Source organism: Sapajus apella, unplaced genomic scaffold (genome assembly GCF_009761245.1).
Source record: "Sapajus apella isolate SASKATOON/1434 unplaced genomic scaffold, GSC_monkey_1.0 scaffold55, whole genome shotgun sequence".
Taxonomy (NCBI): Eukaryota; Metazoa; Chordata; class Mammalia; order Primates; family Cebidae; genus Sapajus; species Sapajus apella.
Genome location: NW_022436995.1, coordinates 13,402,118 through 13,422,217, shown reverse-complemented (window position 1 = coordinate 13,422,217; position 20,100 = coordinate 13,402,118). Strand labels below are relative to the sequence as shown.

Genomic DNA, 20,100 nt, shown 5'->3' with positions numbered 1-20,100 from the left:
AAACAGGTTGGGGTTTCACGTTTCTCAGCCCTTTGCTTTGGGATTTTACAAAGGTATTTTACATAGGATTTTATATGAAGAAATGTTTGAAAATCCGCTGGCCTAAAAAGGATGCCTGGAGAAAAGTGAGTCTTCCTAAAAACCGTTGGTACGCTCCCTCTGGCTCTCATTCGAAATCAACTTAAAATATGGGGAAAGGAAAAGCTGCACCGCACAAAGCACTAGCAAGAGGTAAGGGTGCAGCCCAAAATCAGTAATCCTTATCGTTACCAGTTTGCATTGTATTCTCTCCTGGCAAGTTTGAGAAGAAATCAAATTCTACACAAGGTTTTGAGACGGTGAGTATTACATGATGTTGGACAAGTTACCCTTACTGAGCCTTACTTTGCTCATCTGTAAAATGGGGTTAATGATGGTACCTACCTTCATAGGGCTGTTGATGATTAAAGGAGACTGCTGTGTGGAATATTTAGCACAGTATGGGGCACATATTTAAGAGTTAAATAATTGTCAGTTATAACTAAGCTGAACAATTTCCTGGGTCTCTTTAGAACTATTTTAAATCATTGAAAAGTGACTTGTAATAATGTAACATTTTGTTTTCTGGTCTTTTTAAGGTAAAAATATTTATATAGTGAAACCACACATTTTTTAAATGTTTATATAGTGAAACTATACAAGTGTGCCACTTGGCAAGGTTTTTTTTTTGTTTTGAGACAGTCTTGCTCTGTCACCCAAGCTGGAGTGTAGTGGCTCATTCTTGGCTCACTGTAACTTCCACCTCCCAGGTTTAAGCCATTCTCCTGCCTCAGACTCCCAAGTAGCTGGGATTACAAGTGCCTGCCACCATGCCCAACTAATTTTGTTTTTTTTTTTAGTAGGGATGGGGTTTCACCGTGTCGGCCAAGCTGGTCTCGAACTCCTAACCTCAGGTGGTCTGACCACCTAGGCCTCCCAAAGTGCTGAGGTTACAAGCGTGAGCCACACACCCGGCCAGGTAAGTTTTGACAAATGTATATACCTACCTCCCCCAAGTACCTATCAAGATTCAGAATGGGCCGGTCCCAGTCTCTAAAAATACAAAAATCAGCCAGGTATGGTGGCGTGCGCCTACAGTCCCAGCTACTAGGGAGGCTGAGACCAGAAAACTGCTTGAGCCCATGGGGTGGAGGCTGCAGTGAGCCAAGATCATGCCACTGCATCCTGCCTGGGCAACACAGCCACCTCCGTCTCAAAAAAAAAAAAAAAAAAAAAAAAAAAAAAAAAAAATTCAGAATGGACGACCCCAAGCACATCACCTATGAGTTAGTCTTGATCTGCAAGGAGCAGCAGAAATAAAGTCACCATCACTCTAGGTAGTTCCTTTGTCATCCCCACCCCATACTTCACACCCCAGAACAACCAGTTTTGTTTTTCACCATTAGTGTTTGCCTGTTTTTGGAATGCAACTTAAAAATAGAGTCATGGCCAGACTCAGTGGCTCACGCCTATGATCCCAGCACTTTGGGAGCCCAAGGTGGGTGGATCATGAGGTCAGGAATTCGAGACCAGCCTGGCCAACATGCTGAAACCCCGTCTCTACTGAAAATACAAAAATTGGTCGCCTGTAATCCCAGCTACTTGGGAAGGTTGAGACAGGAGAATTGTCCAAACCCAGGAGGCGGAGGTTACAGTGAGCCAAGATTGTGCCACTGCACTTTGCCTGGGCGACAGAGCAAGACTCCATCTCAAAAAAAAATGAGTCATTCAGTATTTAGTCCTCTGTATAAAGCTTCCACATATCATAGTATTTTTTAGAGCAATCCATGTTGCATGTAGTTGGTTGCTATTAGAACAGTATTCCACTGTGAGTACACAGCATTCCACCTTGGAATTATTATGAATAAAGTTGCTATCAACAAGTGTTTGTGTAAACAAAAACTGTCATTTCTCTTGAGTAAAAGCCTATAGGAGTGAAATTGCTGGGTGAAAGACCTTTTTTCCAAAATGGACTATTTTACACTCCCTACAAGAGCATATGACAGTTGTGGATGCTTTTTATTTCCCCATGAACATCTGGAGTTGTGTTTAATTTTACCCATTTTGATGGGTATACAGTGGTATTTCAGCATGGTTTCAATTTATATTTCCTTGATGATGTGAGCACTTTTTCATGTGCTTATTTGACTATTCATATATCATTTTTGGTGAAGTGTCCAATTTTTGCCTTCACCCCCCGGCCCCCACCGCCGGCTGAGCTGTTTGCTTTGTATATATTGTTGTTTGGGTTGTTAGTTTTCTTTTTTATTTTTGAGTTACAGGAGTTTTATCCAAAATATTTTGGATGCAAGTCATTTGTCAGATATGTTTTGTACTTTCTCCAAGTCTGTGGCTTGATATCCTTTTTCTTCATGTCTTAATGTTCTTCTCTATGTCCAAAGAAATATTGGACCGTGCCTGTGTCACAAATATAGTCTCACTTTGTACATAAAAACGTATGAGATAGATATAGATATATATATCATGTACAGCATGTTTTGAAATATGTATATATTAGCTATACATTAGCTATATAGCTATACGGAGCTAATTAGGCACTGACTCAACTTTTTGTGGTGAGAACACTTGAAATCTCCTGTTAGCAGTTTTCAGTAATACATTGTTATTAACTAGTCACCACGTTGTACATCTCCCAGCCCCCAGCCCCAGATTGTTTTTGCATACAGCTATCCAGTTTTTCCAGTACCATTGGGTGAAAAGACTTACTTTCCCATTTCATTGCTTTGGTACCTTTATCAAAAATCAAATGACTGTATAAGGTCTGTGTATGTACTCGCTTCTGTTTTATTGCTCTGTTTGTCTATCTTGATGCTAGTACCACATGACTGCTCTGATAGTAAGTCTTCCAATTTTGGTTGTTTTCCATGATTGTTTTCCATGTGCCTGGTCCTTTGTATTTCCATAACATTTTACAGCCATCTTGTCAAGTCAGTTTCTACCCCAGAATCTGCTGGGATTATGACAAGAATCCATAGATGAATTTAGGAAGAATTTTTATCTTAACAGTATTTAGTCTTACAATGCATGAACATTATACTATGTATTTCTATAATGACTTTCTGTTTCACTCAAGTGCTTTAGTCATTTTCAGAGTAGAGGTCTTAGGTGTAGTCTTAAATTCCTAAGTATTTCATATCAGTAGTAGTTGACACTTGTGATTTTTTTAATATTTCATTTTAAAAATTGTTTCTCGCTAGTATATAAAACAATTGATTTTTGTACACTGACATTGTTATCTTGTGACCTTGCCAAATCCACTGAGGATTTGGCCAGGTGCGGTGGCTCACACCTGTAACCCCAGCACTTTGGGAGGCCAAGGTAGGTGGATCACCTGAGGTCAGGAGTTAGGGACCAGCCTGGCCAACATGGTGAAACCCTGTCTCTATTAAAAATACAAAAATTAGCCAGGCGTGGTTGCAGGTGCTTGTAATCCCAGCTACTCAGGAAGTGAGGCAGGAGAATCCCTTGAACCCAGGAGGTGGAGGTTGCAGTGAGCTGAGATCACGCCATTGCACTCCAGCATGGGCAACAAGAGTGAAACTCCATCTCAAAAAAAAAAAAAAAAAAAAAGTAAACATCTTTGCCTTGGTCCTGATCTTAGGGGCAAAGTAATCAATATTTCCTAAATATGATACCTATTGCATTCTTTTTCTCATGGATTCCCTTCATCAGGTTCAAGATGTTCCCATCTATTCTTAATTTGCTGAGAATGTTTATGATGTTTTTGTTTTTAACTTTCTCAGTGGCTGAGAAGAGTAGTGCAGTTTTAGGTTGACAGCAAAATTGAGAGGAAATACACTTGCCATATACCAGCTACCCCAACACGTGCATAGCCTCCTGCCTCCCGATCACCTTCTCCCACAGGCATGGTACATTTATTACAACTGATGAATGTGTATGGACAGTTTTATCACCCAAAATCCATAATTTAGGCTTCAGTCATGTACCTTCTATGGCTTTGGACAGAGTCTCACTCTGTCGCCCAGGCTAGAGTGCAATGGCACGCACGATCTTGACTCACTGCAACCTCCGCCTCCCAGGTTCAAGCAACTCTCCTCCCTCAGGCTCCCAGGTAGCTGGGATTGCAGGCACATGCCACCACACCCAGCTAATTTTTGTATTTTTCATAGAGACGGGGTTTCGCCATGTTGGCCAAGCTGGTCTTGAAGTCCTGACCTCAGGGGATCTGCCCACCTTTGCCTCCCAAAGTGCTGGGATTACAGGTGTGAACCACCACACCCTGCCTGGACAACTATATTAATATAACAACATCCATCCACCACTATGGTATACAGAGTATTTTCACTGCTCTAACATCCTTCTGTGTTCTGTTCTGCCTTCTCTCCCAACTAACCCCTGGCAACCACTGGATCTGTTTACTGTCTCTATAGTTTTGCCTTTTCCAGAAGGCTATATTGTTGGGATCATGTGGGATGTAGCCATTTCAAATTGGTTCCTTTCTATTAGTAACATACACTTAAGTTTCCTATGTGTCTTTTTAGGGCTTGATGGGTTTTTTTTTGGTTTTGTTTTTTAGAATTGAATAGTAGTCTTGTCTGATGTACCACAGTTGATTCATTTAGTCCCCTACTGAAGGACATTTTGATTGCCTCTAAATTTTGGCAACTATGAATAAAGCTGCTGTGAACATCCATGTGCAGGTTTTTGTGTGGACATACATTTCCAGCTCCTTTGGGTAAATACCAAGGAGTGTGATTGCTGAGTTCTAAGATTAAAAGTATGTTTAGTTTTGTAGGAAGCTGCCAAATTGTCTTCCAAAGTGGTTACACTATTTTGCATTCCCAATATCAGTGAATGATAGTTCGTTGCTCAACCTCCCTATCAGCATCTGGTGGTGTCAGTGTTCTGGATTTGGGCATTCTAATAGGTGGTATCTCATTTTAATTTGGATTTCTCTGATGACATAGGATATGGAGCATTTTAAAATATGTTTATTTGCCATCTGTATATCTTCTTTGGTGAGGTGAGGAGTTTTAGTCCTCAGATTGTTTTTTTGGTTTTGAGTCAGTCTCGCTCTGTCGCCCAGACTGGAGTGCAGTGGTGCAATCTCCGCTCACTGCAACCTCTGCCTCCTGGATTCAATCGATTCTCCTGCCTCAGCCTCCCAAGTAGCTGAGATTACAGGCATGCACCACCATGCCCAGCTAATTTTTGTGTTTTGGGTAGAGACGGGGTTTTACCATGTTGACCATGCTGGTCTCCAACTCCTGACCTCAGGTGATCTGCCTGTCTTGGCCTCCCAAAGTGCTGGGATTACAGGTGTGAGCCATTGCACCCAGCCTCAGGTTGTATTCTTAATGTAGAGTTTTTTAAGTTCTTTGTATATTTTGTGGAACAGTCCTTTATCAGGTAAGTCACATGATAGGATTTTTGTTTGTGACAGACTCTTGCTGCATAACCCAGGCTGGAGTGCAGTGACATGATCTCAGATCATGGCTCAGTGTGGCCTCAACCTCTTGGGCTCAAGTGATCTTCCTGCCTCAGCCTCTCAAGTAACCAGGACCACAAGATGTGCCACCACACCCAGCTAATTTTTCTTTTAAATTTTTTTGTAGGGATGGGGTCTTACCGTGTTGCCGGGCTGGTTTTGAAATCCTGGCTTCAAGTGATCCTTCTGCCTCTAAGTTCTCAAAGTGCTGAAATACAGGTGTGAACCACCATGCCTGGCATTGATGATTTTTTAAAAATTTATTTTTTTCTAGTTTGAGCAACAAAGTGAGACACCATCTCTTAAAAAAAAAATTAGCTGGGCATGGTGGCACATGCCTGTGATCCCAGCTACTTGGGAGTCTGAGGCAAGAGGATCACTTGAGCCCAGGAATTTGAGGGTGCAAGTGAGCCATGTTTGCACCACTGCACTCCAGCCTGGGCAACAGTGAGAACTTTCTCAAAAAAAATTGCTTATCAGGTGTGTTGGCTCATACCTATAATCCCAGCATTTTGGGGGGCCAAGGCACGTGGATCATTTGAAGCCAGGAATTTGAGACCAGCTTGGCCAACATGACAAAACCCTGTCTCTACCAAAAAATACATAAATCAGCTGGGCCTGGTGGCTCACGCCTGTAACAGTCCCAGCTACTCAAGACACTAACGTGGGAGAACCACCTGAACCCAGGAGGCAGAGGTTGCAGTGAGCTGAGATTGCACCACTGCACTCTGGCCTGGGTGACAGAGCAAGACTGTCTCAAAAAAAAAAAAGAAAAAAAATTTTTTTTTTCTGTATCTACTATATGATACGACTTTTCTCTTTTGTTAATGCATGTGAGTACTTTGGTTTTCAATACTAAACTAAGCTTAGGCTCCTGGGGTAACTCCAACTTGGTCATGATTTACATATTCACCTTTTTATGTATTGCTGGATTTGCTAATATTTTGTTGAAGATTTTTGTACCTATGTTCATGCAGGTTAACAGTCTATAGTTTTGTAATGTCTTCGGTCCAGTTATGCTAGCCTCATATAAATTAAAAAGTTCTTGCTCCTATTTTCTGAAAATTTTTGTAAGGTTGAATTTATTTTACCCCATAAATGTTTAACAGAATTTACCAGCATAATCATCTGAGCCAGGAGTTTGCTTTAAAGGATAACTTTTGATTTACAAATACAGTTTCTTTAAAAGGACTTAAGATTTTACATTTCCTTTTGTTTCTGTTTTGGTATTTTTGTTTTTGAGATGGAGTCTTGCCCTGTCGCCCAGGCTGGAGTGCAGTGGCGGATCTCGGCTCATCACAACCTCTGACTCTCGCGTTCAAGCAATTCTGCCTCAGCCTCCTGAGTAGCTGGGATTACAGGCATATGCTACCACACCCAGCGGTATGTTGTATTTTTCAGATGTTTGTCTATTGCATTTGTCAGGTTTATTGTCATAAAATTGCTCATAACATTCCCATATCTTTTTCATGTCTGCAGAATCTGTAATGTTATACTTGCTTTCATTCCTGATATTGGTAATTTGTCTTTTTCTTGATCAGTTTAGCTGGGGATTTTTTTTTTTTTTTTAAAGAGAGGGTCTCATTCCATTGCCCAGGATGGAGTGCAGTGGCACCATTGTGGCTCACTGCAGCCTCAATCTCCAGGGCTCAAGCAGTCCTCCCACCTCAATCTCCCAAGTAGCTGGGACCACAGGTATGTGACACCATGCCCTGCTAATTTTTTAATTTTTAAAATTCTTTTGTAGAGATGTAGATCTCCCTGTGTTACCCAGGCTGGTCTCTCAAACTCCTGGGCTCAAGCAGTCCTCCCCTCCCAAAGTGCTGGGATTACAGGCATGAGCCACCCACTGCACCCAGCTCTAGGTATGATTTATAATTTTTTTTTCCATAGAATTTAGGGCTTCTCAAATTTTTCTTTAATATGTTTGCTTGTTCTTTCTGCTTACTTTGGGTTTATTTTTCTCTGCTTTTTCTAGCTTAAGGTGGAAACCTGTATCACTGATTTTCTCCTTTCTTCTGATAGAGGCATTTACAATTCCGAGTTTCCCTCTAAGCACTGCTTTTAGCTGAATCCTACACATTTTGTTTTCATTATCATTTAGTTCAAAATATTTTCTATTTTTTTTTCTTTTAAGCTGCTGTGTGTGTGTGTGTGTGTGTGTGTGTGTGTGTGTGTGTGTGTGAGTGAGAGAGAGAGAGAGAGAGAGAGAGCACGAGGAGACAAGGTCTCCCTTTGTTGTTCAGGCTGGAGTGCAGTGGTGCCATGCTAGCTCATTGCAGCCTCAAACTCCTGGGCTCAAGCAATCCTGTTGCCTCAGCCTCCTAACTTGCTGGGACTAGAGGCGTGAGCCACCACACCTGGCTAATTTTTGTATTTTTAGTGGAGATAGGGTTTCACCATGTCGGCCAGGCTGGTCTCAACTTCCTGGCTTCAAGTGATCTGCCTGCCTTGGCCTCCCGAAGTGCTGGGATTGCAGGCATGAGCCACAATTTCTTTACCTACTCATCAAGTGATGGGCATTTGGGCTGGTTCCGTATTTTTGCAATTGCAAATTGTGCTGCTGTAAACAAGCATGTACAAGTTATCTTTTTCATATAATGACATCTTTTCTTCTAGATAAGATACCCAGGAGTGGTACTGATGGATCAAATGGTAGATCTACTTTTAGTTCTTTTAGGAATCTCCACACTGTTTTCCACCGTGGTTATACTAGTTTACTTTCCCACCAACAGTGTAAAAGTATTCCCTTTTCACCACATCGATACCAACATCTATTATTTTTTGATTTTTTGACTATGGCCATTCCTGTATCTTTTAGCCACGTTGAGCAGTTTTTCATGTTTGTTGGCCATTTGTATATCTTCTTTTGAGAAGTGTCTGTTCATGTCCTTAGCCCACTTTTTGAACGGATTTTTTTTTCTTGCTGATTTCTTTGTAGATTCTGGATATTAGTCTTTCAGATGTATAGATTGCATTCTCCTACTCTGTGGGTTGTCTGTTTACTTGGCTGATTATTTCTTTTGCTGTGCAGAAACTTTTTAGTTTAATTAAGTCTCACTGTTTATCTTTGTTTTGTTTAATTTGCTTTTGGGTTCTTGGTCATGAAGTCTGTGCCCAAGCCAATGTCTAGAAGGATTTTTCCAATGTTATCTTCTAGAATTTTTTATGGTTTCAGGTCTTAGATTTAAGTCTTCGATCCATCTTGAGTTGATTTTTGTATAAGGTGAGGGATGAGGATCCAGTTTCATTCTTCTACATGTGGCTTGCCAATTATCCCAGCACCATTTGTTGAATAGGGCATCCTTTCCCCTTAGTGTTTGCTTTGCCGAAAATCAGTTGATTTTAAGTATTTGGTTTTATTTATGAATTCTCTATTCTGTTCCATTGGTCTACATGCCTGATTTTATACCAGTACCACACTGTTTTGGTGACTATGGCCTTGTTATATAATTCAAAGTCAGGTAATGTGATGCCTCCATATTTGTTCTTTTTACTTAGTCTTGCTTTGGCTATGCAGGCTCTTTTTTGGTTCCCTATGAATTTTAGGATGGTTTTTTCTAATTCTGTGAAGAATGATATTGGTATTTTGATGGGAATTGCATTGAATTCATAGATCGCTTTTGGCAGTCTGGTAATTTTCACAGTATGATTCTACCCATCTGTGAGCATGAGATGTATTTCCATTTGTTTATCATCTATGATTTTTCACAGTGTTTTGTAGTTTTCATTGTAGAGGTCTTTCACCTCCTTAGTTCAGTATATTCCTAAGTTGTTTTTCTTTTGTTATTTTGCAGCTATTATAAAAGGGGTTGGGTTCTTGATTTCTCATCTTGGTTGCTGTTGGCTTGGTTGCTGTTGGTGTGTAGCAGGGCTACTGATTTATGTATATTGATTTTGTATCCTGAAACTTCGCTGAATTCATTTACCCAGTTCTAGGAGCTTTTTGAAAGTCATTAGAGTTTTCTAGGTATATGATCATGTCAACAGCAAACGACAGTTTGACTTCCTCTTTACCGATCTGGATGTCCCTTCTTTCTCTTGTCTGATTGCTCTGGCTAGGACCAAGCTCAACTTTTCACAAACTATTTAGCATTAGTTTTGTGCCCCACTACATAAAATATCAAAATGTTGCAACCATATATGCTTTATAGTTGTTATGTTACCTTTATTTATGTTCAGCCTCACAATACACTGTGATATTTTTTCTTTGAACAATCATATGTATTTTTTTAAAAAGTTAAACCAAGATAGTATTTTATATTTACCCACTTGTACTACATTTGTTATTTGTGGAAGGACTGGTCCAACATGAGCTACTCAGTCATTATCAGGCACTAGTGATCGTTCTTTGAAAACAAAATAATTGTAGTAACATACTCCAAAGTTTACTGTCTTTGGAATGCACAGTTTTGTCTATTATTATTCAGCAAGAAGGGTATTTTTTTCTCATTGCTAGTTCATACTTCTTCTACTTTCCTGCCTCTCTTTTTCAATAATCTAAAGCCACATCCATAGCTATGATTATGTTCTCGGTTTCATTTTCCTAATTCTGTTAAACATTCTGATGACATGAGCAACCAACCCCCATACTAAAAATTAGAATAGCTCCTATCTCACCAGAGTGAATGAGAAATCGCAAGTTCACATGCCCAAAAACACCCTAGAAGAGTTTAGTTTGGGCTTGATTTTTTTTTTTTTTAAGATGGAGTCTCGCTCTGTCACCCAGGCTGGAGTGCAATGGCATGACCTCAGCTCATTCCAACCTCCACCTCCTGGGTTAAAGCAATTCTCCTGTCTCAGCTTCCCAAGCAGCTGGGACTACAGGCATGCCCAGCTAATTTTTGTATTTTTAGTAAAGACAGGGTTTCACTGTGTTAGCCAGGATGGTCTCAATCTCCTGATCTCGTGATCCGCCTACCTCAGCCTCCCAAAGTGCTGGAATTACAGGTGTGAGCCGCCGCACCCAGCCAGATTTTCTTTGAAAAAAAAAAAAAAAAAAAATGTGGAGAGCATTGCTTCTTGACTGCTGTCCTAGTAGCAAAGCACCATCTAGCGCACAAGGAGTGTGGAAAAACTCAAAAGCCCTGCTCTTCTATTCTCTCAGTTCTACCATGCTATACTTAAAGAAAAAAGACCACCTTTTTACACTTCTCTCCCCAAATATTAAAAGTTTCTGAGATCAGAGTAATGAATATGGTTCTGTCCTCTGAAAAACTTCTTGCCTCTACATCAAAAAGCTTTTTGAAATAAAAGTAGTCCAGTATCTACTCATTCAGTCTTCAAGTCTTTATCAAAGGTACATCACTGCTTGATTATTGATGGTAATGAGCAAGAGCTTTGCATCCAGACCCAGATTTAAATCCTGGTCCTGCCACTTACCTTGGAAAATTTGTTTTGCCTCTCCTAACTTCAGCCTTCTCCTCTATAAAATGAGGATAACAGCACCTCTCTGTTGGAAGGGTTCAATGAGGCTGACCACTCCCTTCCCAAATCTTTCTTCCTTGGCTTCCCATAGTACTACTCTCCTGGTTTTTCTCTTGTATCCTATGCTTCTTTTTTGTGGGCTCTTCTGCTTCTCTTTAAATACTTATTTTCCTTCTTTGGTTGCCTGTTGACTTATTCCTAGCTTTCCATGGATGACTCCTTTCAAATCTATGGTTTTGATGATCCCCAAAATCTAAATTACTCCTGAATCTTAAAAAAATATATTTTTCTTTTTTTGAGACGGGGGTCTTGCTTTCTTTCCCAGGCTGGAGTGCGGCGGCATGATCATAGCTCACTACCACCTCAAATTCCTAGGCTCAGGTGATCTTGCCTCAGTCTCCCAAACAGCTGAAAATACAGGCACATACCACCACACCTAACTTTTTACTTTTTTCCTAGACATGAGGTCTGAGCCATCTTGCCCAGGCAGATCTCAAACTCCTAGGTTCAAGTGATCCTCTGGCCTTGGCCTCCCAAAGTGCTGGGATTACACGTGTGAGCCACCATACCTGGCCTACTCCTGAATCTTTATCTTCAAACCAGGTTTCACTCCTGAAATCCAGCTATTCAGGTGTCTGATGGATATCATCATTTGGATATCTTAAACATCTAAAACTAGATTCTACAACCAACCCTCAATCAATATTCCTTTACTCTCTCTGGTTATCTAAGCCCCGAAAATGGGTTCCCAACCCACAGTCTATTCTTAACCTGCCACATCCAGTCAATCCCCAATTCCTGTTGATTTTAGCTCCTAAATCTCTCCTCCTCTCCATCTCATTTTTCACTAAGACCTTTTCAGTTTCATAGACCACTTCATTCTAATACACTAGACTCCATGCTAATGCAAATGTTCTCAAGTGTTCAGGGTACAAATCCAAGTTTGCCACATACTACCAGCTGAATAACAAGGACATCACTTCTGGTACTTTTTGAGATACAAGAAATGAAGGGGCTCTTGCTCAGTTCTAGCTGCTGCTTCAATGTGAAAACAGACCCTGTAATAAAATAACGTAGTTTGGTTTGGCAGTAGGTCAGTTTCCTATCTTTAAATTATGGTGATTAAAGGGCACCTTCAGTGCAAAATGGGGACTGGCCCTTAGTAAGCAAATTGCTGGCTTACCTCTACATCAAAGCTGCAGCATCAGGGCTGCTGCAGAGGCCATGCCTGTACCAAGCAGGAACTTGACCTTAAGGTTCCAACTCCAATTTCAAAATAGGCTTAGAAACAGGGAAGACTGTGATCATAGGTTCTTTTCAGTTTTTATTGTAATCTCTTGTTTTTATACCTGAGTAACAATTTTCCCCAAAGGAATGATACATAATCTTTATTCTAAAAAGGACATATAGTGTGTTGATAGCATCTGGTTGGCGGTTATCACTGACTGTCTTCAATAACAATTACTCATCTAAGAAACTCTTTTAGAATCCTTGGTGCTAAGCCAGACAAGCCCTGGGCTGCTCCTCATGATACTGATAGGATCTGGCTTCTAGAGGGACTTGTTCTTGATTCCCTCTGGGCAAAGGCAGCTGTGATACTCACCAGGCTGGGCCTCAACTTACTTACAGAGCTTTTTTTTCTTTTAAATTTATGCTATTAAAGTTGGATTATTAATACAGTATTTGTGTTTGCCTTGGGGACTAATAAACCCCACAACCTGAGGATCATCACAGGGCTACTCAGCAGAGGTCTGTCTCAGCTGTTCCTTGAACTAAGGAAGGGGTCAGTCAGCTAGGAGGTAACTGTCCTTTTGAAAGCAAACAGCATCATATACCTTACTTAGAACTACATACAGCCTCTTGTTCCCAGTTCTTGAACTATGTTGTCTTTTCACTGTTTCCTGGCTTATGGGGCAATGGAGGGTTTCCGACCTCAAATGCTAGTACCAGGTGTGAAGGAAGGACCTTAGGCGCATCTGCTGGCTCCCTGTGATCATAAACACACTGTGTTCTGTGTTTTAATTCTGTGGTGGCTGCCACTCTGCCTGTGTCATGTCACCTTTACTAATCCAGCATTATCCGCACCCAAAAAAACACTACTTTGGGGTCATTCTATTCTTATTTCTCTCTTATTTGTTCGGATGTTTCAGATGGACTTGAGTCCACGGCAGGCTCTGGCTCCAGAGGAAGAGATGGTGGCTTTGTGAACTGGGATGTTCCTCCAGCACCTAGTAACAAAATAAAAACTTGAATCCTCAGTTCCACAATTTCAGAAGAAATCGTTTTTTGCTGTTACAAGAGGAAACCTCATTTTCCGGAACTAGTGGGACTGACCCATTAGCTATGAGGGAAGACTACAACTGAGAAAGCAACAGTCAAGTTTGCCTTCAGTGAGTCAAACTTGACTGTTGACTGAAAGAAACCTTTAATTACCTACACGTCAACTTCTGATAAAGCAGTAAAAACTAAACACTGCATAACAGGATATACTTAGTAACATATTGCTAAAATTGAATAGACCAGTGTATTGACCATCCAACCAAGTCTGAGTAGCTGTAACCTACTACACAGCTCACCTTAAGGAAACAAGTGCCAACTTGGCCACCCTGTGGTTTTTTTCTCCCCTTGTGGCCAAAACTAAATTGGACATGTTATGAGTCTGAAGAGTACCTCACTGAAAGCTATAATCTCATTGCTGACACATGTGGCTTGTACCTGCTAGGCCTTCATGGAGCTCTGTATGATCCTACCTGAGGGCAGCGTCCTGTATGCAGCTGCTGAAGACATTGCCTGTCCTAGAGCTTGATTAGAGCCCAGAGGCTGCTGGAAACTGGCAGGTTTGCTGGTTGAAGTGGTCTGGTGCTTTGATTTGGGATCTTTAACTGGTTTAGTCCAGACCAGTGCCTCCCCAACCTGGAGAGCAGCTCCCAACTTCTGAGCCATCTCCACCATCTTGTGCCCGCAAAAGAAGTAAAAGAATCAAAAGCATGACTGTTAGAGACAAGCCAACCCACTTCTTTGGGCTTCCACCCGGGGTTTTAGCTGAAACAGTGTCTCCTTGTCCTAGCGGTTGAGGCAGGAAGTACTTATCAAACAGCAGAGAATACAGATTGCCTTTAATGGATGACAGGGTGGTTCACACAGGATCTCAAAACCCAAAAATTCAAGCCTGGTGTATTACTGGGCTAAACTGCATTTCCTACAAGAAGTGAAATAGGAGGAAGCTACAGATAGACACAGACCTCAACTTTGATGAGTTGGATTAGCAGTAACAGATAACTCAGTAAGCCTGAATTTCCTTTATTATTCTAGGAAAGTTTTTCTCAGGCTGTTATTGATGAGCTCATGCTGCCAGAAACATCACAGTCAGAAGAGCCATGGATGTGTAATACCTTGGATTTGGATTATTTGGGCTGAAGTCTCCTGAGAGCTTACTTAAGACTCTTGGCAACTAATAAGACATACCTCAGAGTCAAATTCCAGAGAGCTACTGTCCTTGAGTAGGTTGACTTTCTTCTCCATCTCCTGATATTGGGCCAGGGCGCTCCTCTTCTCGCCCTGGTTGTATAGCAGCACAGCATAGTTCAGGTTTACTAAAGGGTTACACCTGTGGCAGACAGACAGGGATTCTATGGAACTGCAGGCTCTGCAACAAATGGTCATTTGGAGATCCTTCTCATTACACAAGAAGAAAACAAAACTAGTTAAGTAGAGATTTCTCCATGCTAAGCAGACCTGCGGAGAAGAATCAAGGAATTAATGGCCTAATGAGGAAAGCTGGTGTTAGGACCAAGTCTGACATCTCAGCCCTCAACAGAGAGGACCTAGGCCAGGGTTGAAAAAGGGATCTCTACCCTGCCATCTAGCAGATGCCAGTGGAGTAAAATCCTGGAAGAGTCAAGTTTATCTTCAGTTAAACAGCCCAGAGTCCCACTGATATTCCAGCTAGCCCACTGCCAGCCCTGACTTTCTCTGGCCTCCTGATTACTCAGTTTGGGACTGGAAACATTTTCTGTGTCAATTCCTACTGAGCCACCACGTACTTAGGAGCCACATCCTTCCACACTGAGGCCTGCTGTGTACTGCCATAGAGGAACAGCTGGGCTGACTCAGGCAGCACCGATGCTATGGCACCACTTCATGCCTTTGGAGAGTCCAACCCCCCCACAGTACCATTCTAAAGAAGCACATACTTATCCAGGTGGACGGCTTCTGTGTAGGCTCTCTTGGCATTCTCTATATCTTCCAGATTGGTCAGAGCCACTGCAACAAAGAAAGCACTGTAGCTGGAGAGCTCAGCTTAGAAAACAAAAGGAACATTAAGACTGCCCCAAAAGTAAACTTTTTCACCCTCTCGGCTCATGGCACCAGAGGGTACTAAATCGGTCAGCTTAGATACCTGGTGCTATCTTCAACGATCCTTTCTACAGTCCATCAGTTGCCAAGTTCTGTGCATCCTTTTTTTGCAGTTTATTTTCCTACACTGCCCTTGTTCAGGCCCAAGTAGTCCCAGGCTTTCCATTTATCCCCCAGTGCCAATGTCCCCACCTGCCTCCATTCCTACTTTCCACAGTGCCACCAGGTATCTCACTGACTTACAAATTAACCACGTGTCCATCCTACTTAGGAATCCTCACTGGCTCCCCATATCTATAACCATGATCTTTAAGTTTTTTTTTTTTTTTTTTAAGCAATAAAACACTCTCCCCACGTTTTAAAATCAGTATTTCCTTGACACCTAATATATAAAATGGAAATGGCTGCTCTGGAAGCCATGCCCATTCCACCACCTCACCAGCTATGCACTCACTCCTACCAGGCACCTAAGAAGAGATCTAGGAATCCAGCTGGACAAACATGGCCTCTAAGGTAAAGACCTTGCACTGTACTCATGACATCCATAATCTGACCCCAGAATACCTTTCCTGACTCATCTCCCATCATATTCTCTAACATTACTGCCCACTAACAGCAAGGGACACTGCAGTTTCATGGCAGCATGCCTTGGTTCACAGTGGCTCCTCAGCCATTCTGTGCTATTCCATTCTAGCTGTTGTTCAGAATCCAGTGTGAATGCCATCTCCACTCTGTAAAATTAGCATTGCTGTTATGCCTTACATCATGGCTGTTTACATTTCTATGTCCCATTAGAATCCAACTATCCAAAAGAAACTATTAACATAGTAAACGGACAACCTACAAAACGGGAGAAAACATTTGCAAACCATGCAGGTCTAATATCCAGGATCTATAAGGAACTTAAGCAAATTTGCAAGAAAAACACCACCTTATTTAAGTGGGCAAAGTAAACAATTTTCAAAAGATGACATATGCAGCTAACAAGTACATGAAAAAAAGCTCAGTGTCACTGACTAGAGAAATGCAAATCGAAACCACAATAAGACATCATCTCACACCAGTCATAATGACTTTATTAAAAACTCAAAATATAACAGATGCTGGCGAGGCTGCAGAGAAAAGGGAATGCTTAGACACTGTTCATGGGAGTGTAAATTAGTTCAACCACTATGAAAAGCAGTGTGGCAATTCCCCAAAGAGCTAAAAACAGAACTACCTTAGACACAGCAATCCCATTACTGTGAATATGTCCAAAAGAATATACATTGTTCCACCATAAAGACACATGCATGTGTGTGCACTGTAGCACTATTTATGATAGCACATGAAGTCAACCTAAATGCCCATTAATAGTACACTGGATAAACAAAATGTAAATATACACCATGGAATACTACAGTCATACAAAAGAACAAGATCATGTCCTTTGCAGCAACAGATGGAACTGGAGGCCATCATCCTTAGCAAACTAATGCAGGACAGAAAACCAAATACTGCATGTTCTCACTACAGTGTAAGTTGGAGCTAAATGATGAACACACATGGAGATATAGAGGGAAACAGCAGACACTGGATGGAGCTTATTTGAGGTAGAGGGGAGGGTGGAGGGTGGGTCGGGGGACCAGGGAAAAAAAACTATTGAGCACTAGGCTTAGTACCTGGGTGATGAAATAATCTGTACGACAAACCCCCATGTGTCACATGTGTGCCTATGTAACCAAATACACATGTACCCCTGAACCTGAAATACAATTTTAAAAAGAGATGGAGTCTGTGTTGCCCAGGCTAGACTCCCAACTCCTGGGCTAAGGCAAACTTCCTGCTTTAGCCCCCCAAGTAGGCAGGACTCCAGATGTGTATCACCACACCCTACTTTAGCCTTTTTATCCCGATGTTTTGACATCTGAGGCCTTAACTGACCCTATGGAGACCACCCCTCCCAGGGTCGGTTTATTCCTAGATATAATCCCTGCAAGACTGCCCTCTATATGCAGACCAGCCAATACAGGGTCCACATTCTCAACTGCCTCCTTTATCAGGTTCTGACACTGGGCCAATATTCCCCAGTCTTAGTCACCCAGGGTCAGGTGGCAGACACCTAGAGACAGCCCTATAGCCCGGGGCCCACTGAAATTATTCAAACTGGCCAGTCCTCAACCTGCTTAGCCTGCTTTATTGGTCTTGTCCCAGGGAGGGCATTTCTTCTCATACCCCTTGCTCCCTCCACCTCCTAATTGACCCCGCGCTTCGCCATGTGGCCCTGCATCCTGTGGCATGCCCTCCTTCTCAGGAATTGTAACAGACTATCTTTCCAATGGCAGTTGTCTTCTGATCTGTTGCCCATACCATATCTGAGTAAATAATAATAAAACCTGTGTTTTTAAAAAAAAAAATTTTCTATTCAGGCAACCCTCAAATAACTATGACTCAACTGCTTTTGCAAGCTTTCTCTTAAGAGCCCCACAATAAGGAATAAAAAGACACTGGAAGACCACTGCCAAGTGAGGATTTGGAAATCTGCTCTGGGTTTTACATTAGTAAGTAAATGAGACTGGAAGGCTAGTAGGAAGACTAGTCAGTACTTTAAATGGTTGTGCATAGTTTTTAAGGTGATTAATTCTAACTTCTGATAAATTTTAGTATTTGCATGGCATACAATGGAGTTTCAGGAAGAGGACAGCATTCTGTATAACATGCTCAGAAGAGACAGGGTTTCAATACAAGGTCACTTGACTTGGAACTACCACCTAGGGGCCAATTATAGTAACAGCAATCCTGATGATAATAGACCGGTTATATAACCACAATAAAACCAACAGTTTTCAAAAATCAGTATTTCAACAAAACCACTATTATTCATTGAGCGTTTAATCATGCAATCCTCACACCAGCCCTAGGTACATATAGTAAATAGCAGAGGCAGGGTCCCCACCTAAAACCCAGGCTCTTAACACTTGCTGTCTGGAACTTAGCTGGATTCAATACATACATAAATGAATTTTCAAGGCAAGAGGAAAAAAATTGGTAAAAGGTGAACAAGGGATGATCTTTATTTAACCTGTTGTTCTCTGAGTGAAACTGCCCCAAGTTAGAAACAACCAAGTTCCTTTGTCATCCTTTTCTATTTCTTTAAGCTCCAGGACATAATGCAGATTCATATAGGATCTCCAAGGGAATGGCTCCTGTGAGACAGCCATTGATCTCCTAAGAGTCTACCCCATTTTTCCCTCAGTACAGATGGTAGACTTTTCCACATAAATGTTTCTTACCTGCCAAGAGCATGTAGAGCTCCCCCATCTTTGGCTGGAAGTTGATGGCCGCACTGAGAAAATGAAAAGCTGATGCATACTGCTGCATGGTCAAATGGACGAGGCCCAAATTATACAGAATCTTCCAATCGAAGGGTGCCAAGTAGTTGGCTCGTTTCAGGCAGCTGATGGCCTATGGGAGAGAAGAAGCACTCAATGAGGGAGTAGAACAAGCTAAGCAGACGCAATAACCACATGTATGAATGCAAACAAAGAACATGAGGGACACTCACCGCCACATACTTCTTCTTGCCAAAGAAACACATTCCAATGTTATTCCAGAGTGGAGGGCTTTCTGGAACAGCACAAGCCACAACTCTGTATTTGGTGAGGGCAACATCAAAGTCCCCATGGGTCTGCATCATGCTGCCTGCTGCCAAGATGGCCTGAAAACACAACACAGAGAAAGTAATTCAGTCATTCCCAAAAGGCTATAGCAGTGAGGCAGCCTTCCTGAGTCTATAGACACTCAGCAGGCCCAGCAGCACAGATGGGACTGAAAAATTTCTTCCAGGGACATAAATAATGTATCCAAGCTATTGGGACACATGTTCCTGAGAAATGTTCTTGCACACTACACTATGGCTCTCTTTGGCACAGCGCACACGCACGCGCACACACATGCGTGCACACATGCACACACACACAAGCCAGACGCAGTGGCTCATGCCTGTAACCTCAGCACTTTGGGAGGCCAAGGCAAGCAGATCACAAGGTCAGGAGTTCAAGACCAGCCTGGCCAACATAGTGAAACCACATCTCTACTAAAAATACAAAAATTAGCTGGGTTTAGTGGCACACACCTACAGTCCCAGCTACTCGAGAGGCTGAGGCAGGAGAACTGCTTGAACCTGGGAGGCAGAGATTGCAGTGAGCTGAGACCATGCCATTGCACTCCAGCCTGGGTGACAAAGTGAGACTCCATTTCAAAAAAAAAAAAAAAGAAACATAAAATGTTATTTGCTTTACCCGTCTAATTTGTTTCCTACTTCTAGCCAGGAATGTCAGTATTTCAGAATGAATACCAGGGTCCTGTAAGTAAAAAATTCCACTAATCTGTTCTCTGCAGCCCTTATTTGGTATACCAAGTGTTCTAGACACCTGAAATACACCCATACATGACTACTTAAGGTACATTTCTTTCTACCATACAACAAAGGGTGAGTCAGCTTTAGGCTTCACAAGCCCAGTCCTTTCATTTCTCTAAGGAAAAGTATCAAGATGGGGAGCTGACAAGCTAATATGACTTCCTAAATCAGAATTCAGTTTGTATCCTTCAATAAACAGCTTGTCTTGCTGTATCTCCTCAATGATGTTCATCCATGTGATGCTATCCCTTCTCATTCCTAGTCACATCTAGACAAACGTGGTATCAAATCATTAGGACTCTAGAAGTCATTTCAACATCATTATTTCTTTTTAGAGACAGGGTCTCACTCTGACCCAGGCTGGAGTATCGTGGTGCCATCACAGCCCACTGTAGCCTCAAACTCCTGGGCTCAAGTGATCTTCCCTCTT

At 41.8% G+C, this 20,100-nt stretch overlaps 1 protein-coding gene across 9 annotated transcripts in view; it reads right to left on the bottom strand.

Annotated features, from left to right (window-relative positions):
• Positions 1-12,219: 12,219 nt before the first annotated feature.
• Positions 12,220-20,100, bottom strand: part of BBS4 (Bardet-Biedl syndrome 4) — a 46,315-nt gene continuing 38,434 nt past the window's right edge. For all 9 annotated transcript variants that reach the window (XM_032244736.1, XM_032244741.1, XM_032244737.1 and 6 more), the window contains 6 exons: positions 18,816-18,968; positions 18,544-18,715; positions 15,109-15,178; positions 14,381-14,522; positions 13,666-13,867; positions 12,220-13,143 (listed from right to left, as the gene is read on the bottom strand). In XM_032244736.1, the coding sequence (XP_032100627.1) occupies positions 13,034-13,143; positions 13,666-13,867; positions 14,381-14,522; positions 15,109-15,178; positions 18,544-18,715; positions 18,816-18,968 (849 nt within the window). In that variant the 3' untranslated portion in view covers positions 12,220-13,033. The remainder of the gene's footprint in view (positions 13,144-13,665; positions 13,868-14,380; positions 14,523-15,108; positions 15,179-18,543; positions 18,716-18,815; positions 18,969-20,100) is intronic.